The 16,021-nt window shown below is 41.9% G+C and overlaps 1 protein-coding gene across 1 annotated transcript in view; it reads left to right on the top strand.

The window, feature by feature from the left end:
- LOC139755123 (uncharacterized) overlaps positions 1–16,021 on the top strand; it is a 161,108-nt gene that overhangs the window by 2,529 nt on the left and 142,558 nt on the right. Inside the window, exon 2 of the mRNA XM_071673266.1 lies at positions 11,258–11,409. Within this exon, the coding sequence (XP_071529367.1) occupies positions 11,329–11,409 (81 nt within the window). The 5' untranslated portion in view covers positions 11,258–11,328. The remainder of the gene's footprint in view (positions 1–11,257; positions 11,410–16,021) is intronic.

Here is a 16,021-nt window from a genome sequence, read left to right as displayed (position 1 = left end):
AAGGTAGCACTAGGAAAAGACAACAAATGCCACATTCATTCACACTCAGTCTCTAGCTGTCCTGTATAATGCACCGAAACCACAGCTCCCTTTCCACATCCAGGCCCCACAGAACTTTCCATGGTTTACCCCAGACGCTTCACATGCCTTGGTTCAATCCACTGATAGCATGTCGACCCCGGTATACTACATTGTTCCAATTCACTCTATTCCTTGTACACCTTTAACCCTCCTGCATGTTCAGGCATCAGTCAGTCAAAATCTTTTTCACTACATCTTTACACCTCCCATTTGGTCTCCCACTTCTCATTCCCTCCACCTCTGACACATATATCCTCTTGGTCAATCTTTCCCCACTCATTCTCTCCATGTGACCAAACCATTTGAAAACACCCTCTTTTGCTCTCTCACCACACTCTTTTTATTACCACACATCTCTCCCACCCTTTCATTACTTACTCAATCAAACCACCTCGCACCATATATTGCCTTCAACCATTTCATTTCCAAAACACATCCACCCTCCTCCACACAACTATATCTATAGCCCATGCCTTGAAACCATATAACACTGTTGGAACCACTATTCCTTCAAACATACCCATTTTTGCTTTCCGAGATAATGTTCTCGCCTTCCACACATTTTTCAACTCTCCCAGAACTTTTGCCACCTCCCCGACCTTGTGACTCACTATATGTATATATATGTATATATATATATATATTTGTATGTAGCATTTATGGATCTGGAGAAGGCATATGATAGAGTTGATAGAGATGCTCTGTGGAAGGTATTAAGAATATATGGTGTGGGAGGCAAGTTGTTAGAAGCAGTGAAAAGTTTTTATCGAGGATGTAAGGCATGTGTACGTGTAGGAAGAGAGGAAAGTGATTGGTTCTCAGTGAATGTAGGTTTGCGGCAGGGGTGTGTGATGTCTCCATGGTTGTTTAATTTGTTTATGGATGGAGTTGTTAGGGAGGTAAATGCAAGAGTTTTGGAAAGAGGGGCAAGTATGAAGTCTGTTGGGGATGAGAGAGCTTGGGAAGTGAGTCAGTTGTTGTTCGCTGATGATACAGCGCTGGTGGCGGATTCATGTGAGAAACTGCAGAAGCTGGTGACGGAGTTTGGTAAAGTGTGTGGAAGAAGAAAGTTAAGAGTAAATGTGAATAAGAGCAAGGTTATTAGGTACAGTAGGGTTGAGGGTCAAGTCAATTGGGAGGTGAGTTTGAATGGAGAAAAACTGGAGGAAGTGAAGTGTTTTAGATATCTGGGAGTGGATCTGTCAGCGGATGGAACCATGGAAGCGGAAGTGGATCATAGGGTGGGGGAGGGGGCGAAAATTTTGGGAGCCTTGAAAAATGTGTGGAAGTCGAGAACATTATCCCGGAAAGCAAAAATGGGTATGTTTGAAGGAATAGTGGTTCCAACAATGTTGTATGGTTGCGAGGCGTGGGCTATGGATAGAGTTGTGCGCAGGAGGATGGATGTGGTGGAAATGAGATGTTTGAGGACAATGTGTGGTGTGAGGTGGTTTGATCGAGTAAGTAACGTAAGGGTAAGAGAGATGTGTGGAAATAAAAAGAGCGTGGTTGAGAGAGCAGAAGAGGGTGTTTTGAAATGGTTTGGGCACATGGAGAGAATGAGTGAGGAAAGATTGACCAAGAGGATATATGTGTCGGAGGTGGAGGGAACGAGGAGAAGAGGGAGACCAAATTGGAGGTGGAAAGATGGAGTGAAAAGGATTTTGTGTGATCGGGGCCTGAACATGCAAGAGGGTGAAAGGAGGGCAAGGAATAGAGTGAATTGGAGCGATGTGGTATACAGGGGTTGACGTGCTGTCAGTGGATTGAATCAAGGCATGTGAAGCGTCTGGGGTAAACCATGGAAAGCTGTGTAGGTATGTATATTTGCGTGTGTGGACGTATGTACATGTGTATGGGGGGGGGGGTTGGGCCATTTCTTTCGTCTGTTTCCTTGCGCTACCTCGCAAACGCTGGAGACAGCGACAAAGTATAAGAAAAAAAAAAAAAATATATATATATATATATATATATATATATATTTTTTTTTTTTATTCTTTGTCGCTGTCTCCCGCGTTTGCGAGGTAGCGCAAGGAAACAGACGAAAGAAATGGCCCAACCCCCCCCCATACACATGTATATACATACGTCCACACACGCAAATATATATATATATATATATATATATATATATATATATATATATATATATATATATATATATATAAGAGTGAATGTTGGGGTGAAGAGGGTGGTGAGAGTAAGTGAGCTTGGGAAGGAGACCTGTGTGAGGAAGTACCAGGAGAAACTGAGTACAGAATGGAAAAAGGTGAGAACAATGGAAGTAAGGGGAGTGGGGGAGGAATGGGATGTATTTAGGGAATCAGTGATGGATTGCGCAAAAGATGCTTGTGGCATGAGAAGAGTGGGAGGTGGGTTGATTAGAAAGGGTAGTGAGTGGTGGGATGAAGAAGTAAGAGTATTAGTGAAAGAGAAGAGAGAGGCATTTGGACGATTTTTGCAGGGAAAAAATGAAATTGAGTGGGAGATGTATAAAAGAAAGAGACAGGGGGTCAAGAGAAAGGTGCAAGAGGTGAAACAAAGGGCAAATGAGAGTTGGGGTGAGAGAGTATCATTAAATTTTAGGGAGAATAAAAAGATGTTCTGGAAGGAGGTAAATAAAGTGCGTAAGACAAGGGAGCAAATGGGAACTTCAGTGAAGGGCGCAAATGGGGAGGTGATAACAAGTAGTGGTGATGTGAGAAGGAGATGGAGTGAGTATTTTGAAGGTTTGTTGAATGTGTTTGATGATAGAGTGGCAGATATAGGGTGTTTTGGTCGAGGTGGTGTGCAAAGTGAGAGGGTTGGGGAAAATGATTTGGTAAACAGAGAAGAGGTAGTGAAAGCTTTGCGGAAGATGAAAGCCGGCAAGGCAGCAGGTTTGGATGGTATTGCAGTGGAATTTAGTAAAAAAGGGGGTGACTGTATTATTGACTGGTTGGTAAGGTTATTTAATGTATGTATGACTCATGGTGAGGTGCCTGAGGATTGGCAGAATGCGTGCATAGTGCCATTGTACAAAGGCAAAGGGGATAAGAGTGAGTGCTCAAATTACAGAGGTATAAGTTTGTTGAGTATTCCTGGTAAATTATATGGGAGGATATTGATTGAGAGGGTGAAGGCATGTACAGAGCATCAGATTGGGGAAGAGCAGTGTGGTTTCAGAAGTGGTAGAGGATGTGTGGATCAGGTGTTTGCTTTGAAGAATGTATGTGAGAAATACTTAGAAAAGCAAATGGATTTGTATGTAGCATTTATGGATCTGGAGAAGGCATATGATAGAGTTGATAGAGATGCTCTGTGGAAGGTATTAAGAATATATGGTGTGGGAGGCAAGTTGTTAGAAGCAGTGAAAAGTTTTTATCGAGGATGTAAGGCATGTGTACATGTAGGAAGAGAGGAAAGTGATTGGTTCTCAGTGAATGTAGGTTTGCGGCAGGGGTGTATGATGTCTCCATGGTTGTTTAATTTGTTTATGGATGGGGTTGTTAGGGAGGTAAATGCAAGAGTTTTGGAAAGAGGGGCAAGTATGAAGTCTGTTGGGGATGAGAGAGCTTGGGAAGTGAGTCAGTTGTTGTTCGCTGATGATACAGCGCTGGTGGCGGATTCATGTGAGAAACTGCAGAAGCTGGTGACTGAGTTTGGTAAAGTGTGTGGAAGAAGAAAGTTAAGAGTAAATGTGAATAAGAGCAAGGTTATTAGGTACAGTAGGGTTGAGGGTCAAGTCAATTGGGAGGTGAGTTTGAATGGAGAAAAACTGGAGGAAGTGAAGTGTTTTAGATATCTGGGAGTGGATCTGTCAGCAGATGGAACCATGGAAGCGGAAGTGGATCATAGGGTGGGGGAGGGGGCGAAAATTTTGGGAGCCTTGAAGAATGTGTGGAAGTCGAGAACATTATCTCGGAAAGCAAAAATGGGTATGTTTGAAGGAATAGTGGTTCCAACAATGTTGTATGGTTGCGAGGCGTGGGCTATGGATAGAGTTGTGCGCAGGAGGATGGATGTGCTGGAAATGAGATGTTTGAGGACAATGTGTGGTGTGAGGTGGTTTGATCGAGTGAGTAATGTAAGGGTAAGAGAGATGTGTGGAAATAAAAAGAGCGTGGTTGAGAGAGCAGAAGAGGGTGTTTTGAAGTGGTTTGGGCACATGGAGAGAATGAGTGAGGAAAGATTGACCAAGAGGATATATGTGTCGGAGGTGGAGGGAACGAGGAGAAGAGGGAGACCAAATTGGAGGTGGAAAGATGGAGTGAAAAAGATTTTGTGTGATCGGGGCCTGAACATGCAGGAGGGTGAAAGGAGGGCAAGGAATAGAGTGAATTGGAGCGATGTGGTATACCGGGGTTGACGTGCTGTCAGTGGATTGAATCAAGGCATGTGAAGCGTCTGGGGTAAACCATGGAAAGCTGTGTAGGTATGTATATTTGCGTGTGTGGACGTATGTATATACATGTGTATGGGGGGGGTTGGGCCATTTCTTTCGTCTGTTTCCTTGCGCTACCTCGCAAACGCGGGAGACAGCGACAAAGTATAATAAAATAAATATAAATAAATATATATACATACATTAAATAACCTTACCAACCAGTCAATAATACAGTCACCCCCTTTTTTGATAAATTCCACTGCAATGCCATCCAAACCTGCTGCCTTGCCGGCTTTCATCTTCCGCAAAGCTTTTACTACCTCTTCTCTGTTTACCAAATCATTTTCTCTAACCCTCTCACTTTGCACACCACCTCGACCAAAACACCCTATATCTGCCACTCTATCATCAAACACATTCAACAAAACTTCAAAATACTCACTCCAACTCCTTCTCACATCACCACTACTTGTTATCACCTCCCCATTTGCGCCCTTCACTGAAGTTCCCATTTGCTCCCATGTCTTACGCACTTTATTTACCTCCTTCCAGAACATCTTTTTATTCTCCCTAAAATTTAATGATACTCTCTCACCCCAACTCTCATTTGCCCTTTTTTTCACCTCTTGCACCTTTCTCTTGACCTCCTGTCTCTTTCTTTTAATGTATGTATGACTCATGGTGAGGTGCCTGAGGATTGGCGGAATGCTTGCATAGTGCCATTGTACAAAGGCAAAGGGGATAAGAGTGAGTGCTCAAATTTCAGAGGTATAAGTTTGTTGAGTATTCCTGGTAAATTATATGGGAGGGTATTGATTGAGAGGGTGAAGGCATGTACAGAGCATCAGATTGGGGAAGAGCAGTGTGGTTTCAGAAGTGGTAGAGGATGTGTGGATCAGGTGTTTGCTTTGAAGAATGTATGTGAGAAATACTTAGAAAAGCAAATGCATTTGTATGTAGCATTTATGGATCTGGAGAAGGCATATGATAGAGTTGATAGAGATGCTCTTTGGAAGGTATTAAGAATATATGGTGTGGGAGGCAGAAGCAGTGAAAAGTTTTTATCGAGGATGTAAGGCATGTGTACATGTAGGAAGAGAGGAAAGTGATTGGTTCTCAGTGAATGTAGGTTTGCGGCAGGGGTGTGTGATGTCTCCATGGTTGTTTAATTTGTTTATGGATGGGGTTGTTAGGGAGGTGAATGCAAGATTTTTGGAAAGAGGGGCAAGTATGAAGTCTGTTGGGGATGAGAGAGCTTGGGAAGTGAGTCAGTTGTTGTTTGCTGATGATACAGCGCTGGTGGCTGATTCATGTGAGAAACTGCAGAAGCTGGTGACTGAGTTTGGTAGTGTGTGAAAGAAGAAAGTTAAGAGTAAATGTGAATAAGAGCAAGGTTATTAGATACAGTAGGGTTGAGGGTCAAGCCAATCAGGAGGTAAGTTTGAATGGAGAAAAACTGGAGGAAGTAAAGTGTTTTAGATATCTGGGAGTGGATCTGGCAGCGGATGGAACCATGGAAGCGGAAGTGGATCATAGGGTGGGGGAGGGGGCGAAAATCCTGGGAGCCTTGAAGAATGTGTGGAAGTCGAGAACATTATCTCGGAAAGCAAAAATGGGTATATTTGAAGGAATAGTGGTTCCAACAATGTTGTATGGTTGTGAGGCGTGGGCTATGGATAGAGTTGTGCGCAGGAGGGTGGATGTGCTGGAAATGAGATGTTTGAGGACAAGGTAAGGTGAGGTGGTTTGATCGAGTAAGTAACGTAAGGGTAAGAGAGATGTGTGGAAATAAAAAGAGCGTGGTTGAGAGAGCAGAAGAGGGTGTTTTGAAATGGTTTGGGCACATGGAGAGAATGAGTGAGGAAAGATTGACCAAGAGGATATATGTGTCAGAAGTAGAGGGAACGAGGAGGACCAAATTGGAGGTGGAAAGATGGAGTGAAAAAGATTTTGTGTGATCGGGGCATGAACATGCAGGAGGGTGAAAGGAGGGCAAGGAATAGAGTGAATTGGATCGATATGGTATACCGGGGTTGACGAGCTGTCAATGGATTGAATCAGGGCATGTGAAGCGTCTGGGGTAAACCATGGAAAGTTCTGTGGGGCCTAGATGTGAAAAGGGAGCTGTGGTTTCGGGCATTATTGCATGACAGATAGAGACGAGTGTGAACGAATGGGGCCTTTGTTGTCTTTTCCTAGCGCTATCTCGCACACATGAGGGGGGAGGGGGATGTTATTCCATGTGTGGCGAGGTGGCGATGGGAATGAATAAAGGCAGACTGTGAATTGTGTGCATGTGTATATATGTATGTGTCTGTGTGTGCATATATGTGTGTACATTGAGATGTATGGGTATGTATATTTGCGTGAGTGGACGTGTATGTATATACATGTGTATGGGGGTGGGTTGGCCCATTTCTTTCGTCTGTTTCCTTGCGCTACCTCGCAAACGCGGGAGACAGCGACAAAGCAAAATGATATAATAATAATAAATATATGATTGGTTCTCAGTGAATGTAGGTTTCCAGCAGGGGTGTGTGATGTCTCCATGGTTGTTTAATTTGTTTGTGGATGGGGTTGTTAAGGAGGTGAATGCAAGAGTTTTGGAAAGAGGGGCAAGTATGCAGTCTGTTTATGGATGAGAGAGCTTGGGAAGTGAGTCAGTTGTTGTTCGCTGATGATACAGCGCTGGTGGCTGATTCATGTGAGAAACTGCAGACGCTGGTGACTGAGTTTGGTAAAGTGTGTGAAAGAAGAAAGTTGAGAGTAAATGTGAATAAGATCAAGGTTATTAGGTACAGTAGGGTTGAGGGTCAAGTCAACTGGGAGGTAAGTTTGAATGGAGAAAAACTGGAGGAGGTAAAGTGTTTTAGATATCTGAGAGTGGATCTGGCAGCGGATGGAACCATGGAAGCGGAAGTGAGTCATAGGGTGGGGGAGGGAGAGAAAATTCTGGGAGCCTTGAAGAATGTTTGGAAGTCGAGATCATTATCTCGGAAAGCAAAAATGGGTGTGTTTGAAGGAATAGTGGTTCCAACAATGTTGTATGGTTGCGAGGCATGGGCTATGGATAGAGTTATGCACAGGAGGGTGGATGTGCTGGAAATGAGATGTTTGAGGACAATATGTGGTGTGAGGTGGTTTGATCGAGTAAGTAATGTAAGGGTAAGAGAGATGTGTGGAAATAAAAAGAGCGTGGTTGCAAGAACAGAAGAGGGTGTTTTGAAATGTTTTTGCACATGGAGAGAATGAGTGAGGAAAGATTGACCAAGAGGATATATGTGTCGGAGGTGGAGGGAACGAGAAGTGGGAGACCAAATTGGAGGTGGAATGATGGAGTGAAAAATATTTTGAGTGATCGGGGCATGAACACTCAGGATGGTGAAAGGCGGGCAAGGAATAGAGTGAATTGGATCGATGTGGTATACCGGGGTCGACATGCTGTCGATGGATTGAATCAGGGCATATGAAGCATCTGGGGTAAACCATGGAAAGTTCTGTGGGGCCTGGGTGTGGAAAGGGAGCTGTGGTTTCGGGCATTATTGCATGACAGCTAGAGACTGAGTGTGAACGAATGGGGCCTTTGTTGTCTTTTCCTAGCGCTACCTCGCACACATGAGGGGGGAGGGGATGTTATTCCATGTGTGGCGAGGTGGCCACATTCGTTCACAGTCAGTCTTTAGCTGTCATGTATAATGCATTGAAACCACAGCTCCCTTTCCACATCCAGGCCCCACAAAACTTTCCATGGTTTACCCAAGACGCTTCACATGCCCTGGTTCAATCTTTTGACAGCACGTCGACCCTGGTATACCACATTATTCCAATTCACTCAATTCCTTGCATGCCTTTTACCCTCCTGCATGTTCAGGCCCTGATCGATCAAATTCTTTTTCACTCCATTCTTCCACCTCCAATTTGGTCTCCCACTTCTTGTTCCCTCCACCTCAAGCACATATATTCTCTTTGTCCACCTTTCCTCACTCATTCCCTCCATATGACCAATCCATTTCAATACACCCTCTTTTGCTCTCACAACCACACTCTTTTTATTACCACACATCTCTCTTACCCTTTCATTACTTAATCAAACCACCTCACACCACAGATTGTTCTCATACATTTCATTTCCAACACATCCACCCTCCTCTGCACAACACTATCTATAGCCCACGCCTCACAACCATATAACACTGTTGGAACCACTATTCCTTCAAACATACCCATTTTTGCTTCCCGAGTTAGTGTTCTCGCCTTCCACGCATTCTTCAAGGCTCCCAGAACTTTCGCCCCCTCCCCCACCCTGTGACTTACTTCTGATTCCATGGTTTCATCTGCTGCCAAATCCAGTCCCAGATCTCTAAAACACCTCACTTCCTCCTGTTTTTTCCATTCAAACTTACCTGCTAATTGATTTGTCCCTTAACCCTACTGTACCTAATAACCTTGCTCTTATTCACATTTACTTTCAGCTTTCTGCTTTCACACGCTTTACCAAACTCAGTCACCATCTTCTGCAGTTTCTCACCCGAATCAGCCACCAGTGCTGTATCATCAGCGAACAACAGCTGACTCACTTCCCAAGCCCTCTCATTCACAACAGACTGCATACTTGCCCCTCTCTCCAAAACTCTTGTATTCACCTCCCTAACAACCCCATCCATAAACAAATCAAACAACCATGGAGACATCACACACCCCTGCCACAAACTGACATTCACTGAGAACCAGTTACTTTCCTCTCTTCCTACTCGTACACATGCCTTGCATTCTGATTAAAAACTTTTCACTGCTTCTAGCAACTTGCCTCCCACACCATATACTTTTGATAACTTCCACAGAGCATCTCTATCAACTCTGTCATATGCCTTTCTCCAGATCCATAAATGCTACATACAAATCCATCTGTTTTTCTAAGTATTTTTCAGATACATTCTTCAAAGCAAGCACCTGATCCACACATTCTCTACCACTTTTGAAACCACACTGCTCTTCCCCAGTCTTATGCTCTGCACATGCCTTTACCCTCTCAATCAATACCTTCTGATATAATTTCCCAGGAATACTCAACAAACTTATACCTCTGTAATTTGAACACTCCCCTTTATCCCCTTTGCCTTTGTACAATGGCACTATGCATGCATTCTGCCAATCCTCAGGCACCTTACCATGAGCCATACATACATTGAATATCCTCACCAACCAGTCAACAACACAGTTAACCCCTTTTTTTATAAACTCCTTTGCAATACCATCTAAACCCACCGCTTTGCCATCTTTCATCTTCCGCAAAGCTTTTACTACCTCTTCTCTGTTTACCAAATTATTCTCCCTAACCCTCTCACTTTGCACACCACCTCGACCAAAACACCCTATATCTGCCACTCTGTCATCTAACACATTCAACAAGCCTTCAAAATACTCACTTCATCTCCTTCTCACATCACCACTACTTGTTATTTCCTCCCCATTTGCCCCCTTGATGACCAAAATCTTTTAAGGTGGGCAAGTATTGCATTAGATTCTTGACCATTCCTAATGCTATTTTTGTTATGTTATGTTATTAAGAGACTTAACAGTTTGACCTATGTAGATCTGATCACACTCTTTACAGGCCATATTGTACAAACAACCCTTCTGACGTATTACAGAATTTCTGATAAGGCTTTTCCATGTTGTATTGTTATTGCTGAAGACTACATTGATATATAAAGTTCTTAAAACAGGAACAATGAGTAAGTAATTACAATAAGGTAAGATCAAAAATTTTTGTTTGCATATGGTTCTTTAGCTTGAACATTGTAAAAATACTTTCTAGCAATATGATGAGCTGAATCAAGGACATGTTTGGGATACTGTGATTTATAACTAATGTCATAGATATTGCAGAGTTCATTATCAATGAAATTTGAACTATGTTTTTTTAAGTGCTTTAAGAAATATTGACAAAAACACAACATTTCATTCTATTGTGATGAGCAGAGTAGAAGTGAAAGTATGAAATGATATTTGCAGTTTTACAGTATATTATAAATATCAGGTTATTTTCAACCATATGAATATTTTGTCTGTTTCCTTGCGCTACCTCGCAAACGCGTAAGACAGCGGCAAAAAAAAAAAAAATGAATATTACAGTCTAAGAATGCTAACGCATTGTCAGTCTGAGTTTCATTTTTGATAAAGACTGCCAGATAGATGTTGGTTATTAGCAGGGGGAAGAAACTTGATCTAAGTTGAAGTTTACATCTACAGTACTGAAAGTTGGTTAGTGAAGGGACACTACCATGGAGAGAATAAATTTATCAGTTTTCTGAACTTAGCTTTTACCTATCCAAGTTTCATTTCTCTATCTGTAGAGTTGTATTTCTTTTCCCTTGGTGTTCACTGGTAACTATGTTTATAAGTGTTGTTTACGTTTCCCCTATCTTTTGCTCTTCATTAGCACTGCATAGGTGCTCCTTTATCACTCTTCTGACTCAGATCATGAATATGGGCTTGTCCATACAGCTTTTGGTAAACTTTACATTTTTTTTCAGAACACCACACCACAAGAATTTGAACTTGTATGTCTCTCTTCATACCCTTGATTAGTTTTAGTCTAATTTTATTGCTTTTTGTGCAAGGCAGGTAACTTTTTCTATAGGATTTGAATTTAAGTGTCCTGACACCTACTTTTCCCACATGCAACACGTCTCTGCAGTTTCTCTTTATATTCGTTTTTTTCTTACATTTTAAGTATTGTTGTGATAGTTATTTATGCAGATTCAAAAATCAAAATATAAGAAGGAAGACGTGTTACTTTCTTTTCAGAAACTCTAGTCAGGGAGGAACAAGGCAGCACACAAAAAGTTTATGAACTAGGACTTGTAAGAAAAGGAACAATGCATCTCCCTCTTCTGCTCACTAGTGATGCAGTTCTTAAAAAAAGAAAGCCATGGCCCAGTTTGCACTGGATTGGAGAGGTAAGAAACTAGAAATACTGTAGCATACCTGTACTCTGTTTTTTTTCTTTGGTTTTTCTTGATGTGGATATGCCTGTTAATTATTGATAATGTCAGAGCACAGATTGTTATTATTCTTTAGATATTCTCAGAAATATTTTTATGACATCATCTATAACAACCACAAATCCTCGGGTGAAGATAAAAAGCTTACCCTTGTTTCACACTTCAGCATCCTATACTTGCAGATGCACCCAAGGACAAACATGACACTGACCAAAATCATACATGTTGAAATGATCCAACAAGCATCACACAACTGCCATCCCTACTAAGTTATAAACAATGCTCCACCACAGTGAAAGGTATGCATGGGATAGAAAGGACTGGAACTCTATGGTATACTGAGGTTGATGTGCCGTCAGTGAATTGTATCAGAGCATCATGTAAAGCCTGGTTGTGAAGAGGGAGATGTGGTTTTGGTGCATTACACATGATAGTTAGAGATTGGATGTGAGTGGATGTGGCCTTTCTCTATCTGTTCCTAGCACTACCTTGCTAATGTGGGAAATGGTAATCAGGTATGAAATTTTTTTTTTTTTTTTTTTTTTTGCTTTGTCGCTGTCTCCCGCGTTTGTGAGGTAGCGCAAGGAAACAGATGAAAGAAATGGCCCAACCCACCCCCATACACATGTATATACATACGTCCACACACGCAAATATACATACCTACACAGCTTTCCATGGTTTACCCCAGACGCTTCACATGCCTTGATTCAATCCACTGACAGCACGTCAACCCCGGTATACCACATCGCTCCAATTCACTCTATTCCTTGCCCTCCTTTCACCCTCCTGCATGTTCAGGCCCCGATCACACAAAATCTTTTTCACTCCATCTTTCCACCTCCAATTTGGTCTCCCTCTTCTCCTCGTTCCCTCCACCTCCGACACATATATCCTCTTGGTCAATCTTTCCTCTCTCATTCTCTCCATGTGACCAAACCATTTCAAAACACCCTCTTCTGCTCTCTCAACCACGCTCTTTTTATTTCCACACATCTCTCTTACCCTTACGTTACTTACTCGATCAAACCACCTCACCACACATTGTCCTCAAACATCTCATTTCCAGCACATCCATCCTCCTGTGCACAACTCTATCCATAGTCCGCACCTCGCAACCATACAACGTTGTTTGAACCACTATTCCTTCAAACTTACCCATTTTTGCTTTCGGAGATAATGTTCTCGACTTCCACACATTCTTCAAGGCTCCCAGAATTTTCGCCCCCTCCCCCACCCTATGATCCACTTCCGCTTCCATGGTTCCATCCGCTGCCAGATCCTTTCCCAGATATCTAAAACACTTCACTTCCTCCAGTTTTTCTCCATTCAAACTCACCTCCCAATTGACTTGACCCTCAACCCTACTGTACCTAATAACCTTGCTCTTATTCACATTTACTCTTAACTTTCTTCTTTCACACACTTTACCAAACTCAGTCACCAGCTTCTGCAGTTTCTCACATGAATCAGCCACCAGCGCTGTATCATCAGCGAACAACAACTGACTCACTTCCCAAGCTCTCTCATCCCCAACAGACTTCATACTTGCACCTTTTTCCAAAACTCTTGCATTCACCTCCCTAACAACCCCATCCATAAACAAATTAAACAACCATGGAGACATCACACACCCCTGCCGCAAACCTACATTCACTGAGAACCAATCACTTTCCTCTCTTCCTACACGTACACATGCCTTACATCTTCGATAAAAACTTTTCACTGCTTCTAACAACTTGCCTCCCACACCATATATTTTTAATACCTTCCACAGAGCATCCCTATCAACTCTATCATATGCCTTCTCCAGATCCATAAATGCTACATACAAATCCATTTGCTTTTCTAAGTATTTCTCACATACATTCTTCAAAGCAAACACCTGATCCACACATCCTCTACCACTTCTGAAACCACACTGCTCTTCCCCAATCTGATGCTCTGTACATGCCTTCACCCTCTCAATCAATACCCTCCCATATAATTTGCCAGGAATACTCAACAAACTTATACCTCTGTAATTTGAGCACTCACTCTTATCCCCTTTGCCTTTGTACAATGGCACTATGCACGCATTCCGCCAATCCTCAGGCACCTCACCATGAGTCATACATACATTAAATAACCTTACCAACCAGTCAACAATACAGTCACCCCCTTTTTTAATAAATTCCACTGCAATACCATCCAAACCTGCTGCCTTGCTGGCTTTCATCTTCCGCAAAGCTTTTACTACCTCTTCTCTGTTTACCAAATCATTTTCCCTAACCCTCGCACTTTGCACACCACCTCGACCAAAACACCCTATATCTGCCACTCTATCATCAAACACATTCAACAAACCTTCAAAATACTCACTCCATCTCCTTCTCACATCACCACTACTTGTTATCACCTCCCCATTTGTGCCCTTCACTGAAGTTCCCATTTGCTCCCTTGTCTTACGCACTTTATTTACCTCCTTCCAAAACATCTTTTTATTCTCCCTAAAATTTAATGATACTCTCTCACCCCAACTCTCATTTGCCCTTTTTTTCACCTCTTGCACCTTTCTCTTGACCTCCTGTCTCTTTCTTTCATACGTCTCCCACTCAATTGCATTTTTTCATAATCACTGTTTCCCGCATCAGCGGGGTAGTGTCAGGAAACAGATGAGGAAAGACCCATCCACTCTTGTACACACATATATACATATATGCATGTACACATACTTATACATGCATATTGCAAGAGGCCACAGTTGTGCACATGATCTGTTATATGCAAAAAAAAGAAAACGAAAATGAAAAACAATAAGTTCCCAAGTGCACTTTCATGTAATGATCACATTGTCAGAAGAGATACAAGAATGAGATAGAAGACATAGAACAGTTGATGTCCGGGGAAGAGATGTAACTAAGGTGCTTTTGGTAAACAAACATTACCAGATGGTGGTGTTCGCGTTGGTGTGTTCGTGTCTGGCATCATAACTTCAAAATTTTTATAATATGGACAAGAAACAGAACTTTTTACAAACTTTGCCTATGACAGAGCTATCCATTTTGTATAGATTTCATGAATAAGGATGTTACAGTTCTTGTGTATTTGATAATAGAAGATTCACTGATATTTCTCATGGTAAAGGAGTTACAGTTAATAACTGAATTGGCAGTACTGCAGTCAGTACACTGGTCATAAATTTTAACATGATTGAACAAAGCATTTGATTCTTGTCCTGTTCTTATACTGTGTTTATGTTGCTAAGACGTAACATAAAGATCCTTACCAGTCTGCCCAACATAAAACATATTACAAAATTTACAAGGTATTCTGTAAACATAGCTTGCAGAATTTTTTGTTGAGTTTTTGATTAAGATGTTCGTTACAATATTGTTATTGTTGAAGGCTACATGTACAATTAAAGGGGTTAAGCAACTTGGGAAGTACTGTGAAATTACCATTGAAAAGAACTAAAGAATTCTTTGTATCGAGGGGAGGTTTGGGTTTAACTTTATAAAATGATCTCTTTGCCAATGTAAGGGATTTACCAGCGAAAAATCTAGGATACTTTAACTTGGATCCAGTAGAATATACCTTCTCAGACTTATCATCATTACATTCCGGACTGTATATACGTAATGTCCAAAGGAACTTCGACTGGAATGATGATAAAGGTTGAGTATCCCTTATCCAAAATGCCTGAGACTAAAGTGTTTGAATTTCTAAAAAGGGAAACAGGAGGAGTCAAGCAGGGAGTGCTCATCCTCCTTGAAGGCTCAGACTGGGATGTCTGAATGTGTGTAGATGTAACCAAGATGAAAAGAAAGGAGAGATAGGTAGTATGTTTGAGGAAAGAAACATGGATGTTTTGGCTCTGAGTGAAACGAATCTCAAGGAAAAAGGGGAAGAGTGGTTTGGGAAAGTCTTGGGAGTAAAGTCAGGGGTTGGTGAGAGGACGAGAGCTAAGGAAGGAGTATCACTAACCCTGAAGCAGGAGTTGTGGGAGTATGTGATAGAATCTAAGAAATCAAATTCTAGATGATGTGGATAAAACTGAAAGTGGATGAAGAGAGATAAGTGATTATTGGTGCCTATGCACCTTGTCATGGGAAGAAAGATCATGAGAGGCAATTGTTTTGGGAGTAGCTGAGTTAGTGTGTTAGCAGCTTTGATGCACAAGACTGGGCTACAGTGATGGGTGATTAAAATGGAAATGGAAATGGTGAAGAGCATGTGAATTTGTGTGCTGGAAAAGGAGTGGTGATTGGAAATACTTGGTTTATAAAGAGAGATATACGAAAGTATATGTATGTGAGTAGGAGAGATGGTCAAGGGCGTTATTGGATTACGTGGTAATTGTTAGGCATGTTAAAGAGAGACTTTTGGATGTTAATTGCTGAGAAGTGCAACTGGAGGAATGTCTGATCACTATCTTGTGGAGGTGAAAGTGAAGTTGTGTAGATGTTTCCAGAAAAGAAAAGAGAATGTTGGGGAGAAGAGAGTGGTGAGAGTAAGTGAGCTTGGAAAGGAGACTTGTATGAGGAAGCACCAAGAGAGACTGAGTGTAGAATGGCAAAAGATGAGA

This window comes from Panulirus ornatus, chromosome 18 (genome assembly GCF_036320965.1).
Source record: "Panulirus ornatus isolate Po-2019 chromosome 18, ASM3632096v1, whole genome shotgun sequence".
Lineage (NCBI taxonomy): Eukaryota > Metazoa > Arthropoda > Malacostraca > Decapoda > Palinuridae > Panulirus > Panulirus ornatus.
Note: the sequence above shows the minus strand (reverse complement) of the source record. Positions and strands in the feature narration are given on the sequence as shown.